This window comes from Nicotiana tomentosiformis, chromosome 7 (genome assembly GCF_000390325.3).
Source record: "Nicotiana tomentosiformis chromosome 7, ASM39032v3, whole genome shotgun sequence".
NCBI classification, from domain to species: domain Eukaryota; kingdom Viridiplantae; phylum Streptophyta; class Magnoliopsida; order Solanales; family Solanaceae; genus Nicotiana; species Nicotiana tomentosiformis.
The window spans coordinates 107,202,961-107,208,183 of NC_090818.1; the positions used below are offsets into that span (position 1 = coordinate 107,202,961).

At 38.1% G+C, this 5,223-nt stretch overlaps 1 protein-coding gene across 1 annotated transcript; it reads left to right on the top strand.

Moving 5' to 3' along the window:
- The first annotated feature begins 1,983 nt into the window (after positions 1-1,983).
- LOC138896161 (uncharacterized) lies at positions 1,984-5,223 on the top strand. Its single transcript, XM_070180946.1, has 6 exons — positions 1,984-2,460; positions 2,737-2,817; positions 2,953-3,274; positions 3,344-3,571; positions 4,004-4,227; positions 4,411-5,223. The coding sequence occupies exons 1-6, from the start codon at positions 1,984-1,986 to the stop codon at positions 5,221-5,223; spliced, it is 2,145 nt and encodes a 714-aa protein (XP_070037047.1).

The following is a 5,223-nucleotide window of genomic DNA, read 5'->3' on the forward strand; positions in this document are numbered from 1 at the left end:
AGTAGAATATTGGGTCATTCATCCAGAATTATATAGGAGCTTTGAGGATGCTGGTGAAGTTCAAGGGAGTGATAAGGAAGTAGTTGGTACTGCAGCTGCTACTACTAAAGTTCTTACAAGTGGTAAAGTTTTGGGAAAGCCTATCACAAATCTTGCCAAACAAGAATGGATGCAAAGGAGAAAGAATAGGTATCAAAGGGATAATAGGGGTTACATATTTAAGGATGCAAAGGATCAAGAAGCTGACTGGTAAGGAAAACAACAAGGTAGAAATAGTTACAACAAAGAACAAATTTGATGCACTTGAAATTGAGGAAGTTGATCCACCAGTGTTACAAATTACAAGTGGCAAAGATGATGGAAAGTCAAAAGAGAAAAATAAACAACAAAAGCTAAACGAGTCCAACAAGGAGAGGGAATGAGTCCAACAAGGAGAAGGGGAAGAAGAAGCTGGAAAATTCAAAGAAATCCAGTCCAAGTCCTAAAGGAACTGGGATTACTAAATGGTTTGCTGAAGGTGATAAGAATACAAGGGTGGCAATTGATCCCAATGGAACAGTAACTTCTGCAAATAGAGCTATAGTGAACCCTATTATGGAATCCATATATGAGTTGCAATTCAGGCTATTGCAGCAATCTTTGGGAGCTGAAGATCAAAATGTCATTGTGTTGAAGGAGACAAATGGAGATGAATCTCAGTATGGCATGGTACCTCATCAAGAATGTGTAATTGAGCCAAGTCCCATGGCTTGTGCTTCTAGAGCAGGGCAGCCATTGCACATTCAACTCAATATTCCTTTGACGTCTCCAATGCAAGTTTTGTATGACATTGTATCGCACAATGTTACACCTATGGAGATTAAGCAGGCAATATATGATCAAGAGCAAGTTGAAGAAGAAGGTGATGAATCAACAATTGGAAATTTTAAGGCAGTAGCAAGGGAAGCAGATTTATCTACTAGATCTGGAGATAAGAGTGGTAAAAAGGTCAAAACAAAGAGGTTCCTCAACCTAAAAGAATCTTGCCTAGAAGGGCAACTACACAGACTAAATGATGATTAAGACTCTAATTTGGAACATAAGGTCTGTGAAAACACAACAAGCCTTTTAGAGGGTGATCAATATACAAAGAGAGCATGGTTTTATTTTTATTGTTGCATTGATGGAACCTTTTTAGAATCGTAGATATATTCAAAGATACAGAAGAAGGTTAGGAATGGATGTTGTGATGTCAAATATTAATGGTAAAATTTGGTTGTTCTTTAATGTTGTAATTGAATGGGAGGTGCTACTAGACACTGAACAACAGGTTACTATTAGAGTGTATCATCAGGACATTGTCAAACACATTATGATGACATTTGTGTATGCTAAATGTTCATCCTTAGAAAGGCTTGAATTGTGGGATAACTTGTACTACTTATCAAGTGATATGGAGTTACTTTGGGTTGTTGGAGGAGATTTTAATGTTATAATGCATGAGGATAAGAATATAGGTGGCTTACCAGTGTATCCACCTGAGTGTGAAGACTTTGCATTCTGTGTAAACTCTTGTGGATTATTTGATCTTGGATACAAAGGCAGCCCTTTCACTTGGTGAAATGGTAGACCAAACTCAGAATGCATATTCAAAAGGTTAGACAGAATCTTTGTTAACCTTCCCTTTCAGAATCTTTTCCCAAATATTGAAGTGAAGCTCTTATTAGGACAGGTTCTGATCATGCCCCTTTATTGATGAGTTGTGGGGAAGAAGCTATGCAGTTTGTTAAGCCTTTTAAGTTCCTTAACTTCTAGATTAAGCATGAGACCTTCAAAAATGTGGTAAGGCAGAATTGGGTGGTAGACTTCATTGGTGATCCATTTTTGATGTTCAAACAGAAGCTGAAAAGGGTGAAAACTTCTCTATCCCAATGGAGTAATCTCACATATGCAGACATATTTAAATAATTAGCCATTAGAGAGGATATTGTCAGGGTGAAGGAGATGTTATTTGAAGATGAAGCAATTATTGAGAATAGAATTATGCTCCAAAAGGCGCAAGCTGAGTTGAAGAAGTATCTTAGCATTAGGGAGCAGTATTGTAAGCAAAAAACAGGTAGAAAATGGTTTGCCGAAGGTGATAAGAACATAAGGTTTTTTCACAACCATGTGAATGGCAAGAGGCAGAGGCTGCAGCTCAAAAGCATTCAGAATGGAGAGGGTGTTTGGTTGGAGTCTCAAGATCTTATGGCTGATGCTGCAGTAGATTTTTTCCAAAGACAGTTCATACAAGAAGGAGATCCTACAAGCTTTAAGTTACTTAATAATGTGCCAAATATGGTGACTATGGATTTGAACTTGGAGCTTTGCAAATTTCCTACCATTGAAGAAGTTAAGGGAGCAGTATTTGCATTGAGTGGAGATAGTGCCAGTGGTCCTGATGGCTTTACTGGAGTATTTTATCAGCACTATTGGGACATTGTAAGGGAGGACATATTCAAGCTACTACAATAGTTCTATGGAGGTGCATCATTGCCAAAATCAGTCACTCACACTAACCTTGTGCTGCTACCTAAGAAACCCCAAGTTCAAATATTTTTAGACTTAAGGACTATAAGGCTAAGCAACTTCATCAATAAGGTGATCTCTAGGGTGTTGCACGATAGGTTGGAAAAGATCCTTCCTTATTTGATATCCCCTAACCAATCTGGATTTGTGAAAAGAAGGAGTATATTTGAGAATATTCTGCCCACATAGGAAATTGTCACTGACATAAGATTGGGAGGGAAGCCTGCTAATGTTGTGATAAAGCTTGACATGGCCAAGGCTTATGATAGGGTATCTTGGAAATACCTAATGCATATTTTGAGGAAAACGAAGTTTGTTGAGCATTTTATCAACATGATATGGAACCTATTGGCAAATAATTGGTGCTCAGTACTAATTAATGGGCAAGCTTAAGGATTTTTCAAGTCCAGTAGAGGGGTGAAACAAGTGGATCCTCTGTCTCCAGCATTGTTCATTGTGTCTGCAGAGGTGCTATCAAGATCACTGAATAAGTTATTTGAGGACAAGAGATTTATAGGATTTGGATTTCCAAAGTGGACTGATCCATTAAACCACTTGGCTTATGCTGATGATACAACAATTTCTGCTTCTGCTGATCCTTACTCATTAGGAAAAGTAGTTGAAGTGCTCACAATGTATGAACAAATTTTTGGCCAGTTGATTAACAAGACAAAGAGCTCTTACTATATGCATACAAAGGTGGCAAGGAACTTAGTTAACTCTATTGGTGCTATTACTGGATTTTAGAAAGGTAAGTTCCCATTTACTTACCTATGGTGTCTAATATTTTACACAGGGAGGAGGAAGGATTACTATAATGATCTCATTAAGAAGGTGAAGGCAAAACTATACTCTTGGAAAGGGAAACTATTGTCCTTTGGAGGCAAAGCTACTCTTATAACTAGTGTGCTTCAAAGTTTACCTACACACATTTTGTCAGTGTTGGATCCCCCTAATAATGTGCTTGAATATTTGCACAAAATGTTTGCTAGATATTTCTGGAGCACTAAGGAAGAAGGCAGAAGTAGGCACTAGACCAAATGGCTAAATCTGTGTCTTCCTAAGGAGGAAGGAGGACTAGGATTCAGATCTCTATTTGATGTGTCTAAAGCCTTATTTGCCAAATTGTGGTGGAGATTTAGGACCTCTAAATCATTATGGTCGAACTTTATGTGGAAAAAATATTGCAAGAAGGAGATTCCTACTGTGGTGCAATTTAGACAAGGATCTCATGTATGGAAAAAAATGCTAGATGCAAGAGAGGAGGTAGAACATAAAATTTTGTGGGAAATGAATAGAGGTTCTACTAATGTTTGGCATGAGAATTGGACTGACCTTGGTACATTGTATCATGTAGTACCTCCAGAGTTCAATATTAATGAAGATCTACATGAGGTGGCAGAATTGAAAGATGCGGATGAGTAGAATGATCAGATTTTGGAGCAAAACTTTCCAGAAGATATTGCTGAGAATATAAGGCAAGAGGTGTACTTTGATAACTCTAATGAATACTGGGATACACCTAAAGGGATGCCAATACCTTCAGGCAAGTTTACAGTAAGCAGTGCTTGGCAAATATTAAGGCATAGGGCTCCTCCAAATCCAGAATACAAGCTGCTATGGACAAAAAGATTACCATTCAAGATATCCTTCTTCCTATGGAGACTATGGAAAGGGAAGGTGACAACAAATGATTTATGGAGAAGAAGTGGATATTTAACTGTCTCTAAGTGTTGGTGATGCCTACCACCACAAGAGGAAACTTTTAAGCATATATTTCTTACAAGTGATATCGCTACCAAGGTGTGGAAGTTGTTCTTACAAGGTGCAGGACTGGTGGTGAACTTGGTGCAAATTCATTAGGTTATTAGAGCATGGTGGATTGTTGATTGTTGTTCTAAACTCAATCCATTGTTCCAAGAAGCTCCAGCCATTATCACTTGGGAGCTTTGGAAAAGAAGGAATTCAATGAAACATGAAGGAGGTGCAGTATCTTTTCATAGGGTAGTGCATGATGTGAACAAAACACTACACTATCTTGCTAGAGTTAGATATCCTTGGCTGCCTAACATTCCTTTACTTTGGCCAGATATGGCCAGATTCTTTGAAGAATATAAGCCGTACATTGTTACTAAAAGAATTATATGGCAGATGCCTTATGCAGGGTGGTTTAAATGCAACATTGATGGTGCTTCTAAGGGTAATCCTAGACCAAGTTCATATGGATTTCGTGTGAGGAATGATGATGGGAATGTGGTATATGCAAAGGCAGAAGAGATAGGGTGGTCAACCAATATTGTAGCTGAGGCAAAGGCAATTGTTGAAGGACTTTCGTATTGTATGGATAGACAGTTTCATCCTCTTATCTTTGAGATAGACTCATTGGTGATGAAGAAGAATATAGATGGAGAACGGGATGTACCTTGGAGTATAGGGAAGGAAGTAAAGAGGATTAAGGAGATGAAGGACCAATTCAATGTGATCTTTCAACATGTATTAAGGGATGGAAATGCAGTAGCAGATGTTTTAGCTAACCTTGTATTTTCTTTTGTAGGTACATTAATATTCCAATCACTTACTGAGTTGCCTACTGCAGGAAGGAAACTAATCAACTTAGACAAGGCTCAAATTCCTAATCTTAGGATTAGAGTTGAAAAGAGAAAAGCCCCATATTGA

What these genes read in the sequence shown, in the direction of transcription:
- LOC138896161 (XM_070180946.1), top strand. Translation starts at nt 1,984, where the DNA reads ATGTTATTTGAAGATGAAGCAATTATTGAGAATAGAATTATGCTCCAA. An exon ending in GAACTTAGTTAACTCTATTG is followed by an intron (nt 3,275 to 3,343) that starts GTGCTATTACTG and finishes TATTTTACACAG; the next exon opens with GGAGGAGGAAGGATTACTAT. An exon ending in CACTAAGGAAGAAGGCAGAA is followed by an intron (nt 3,572 to 4,003) that starts GTAGGCACTAGA and finishes AAAACTTTCCAG; the next exon opens with AAGATATTGCTGAGAATATA.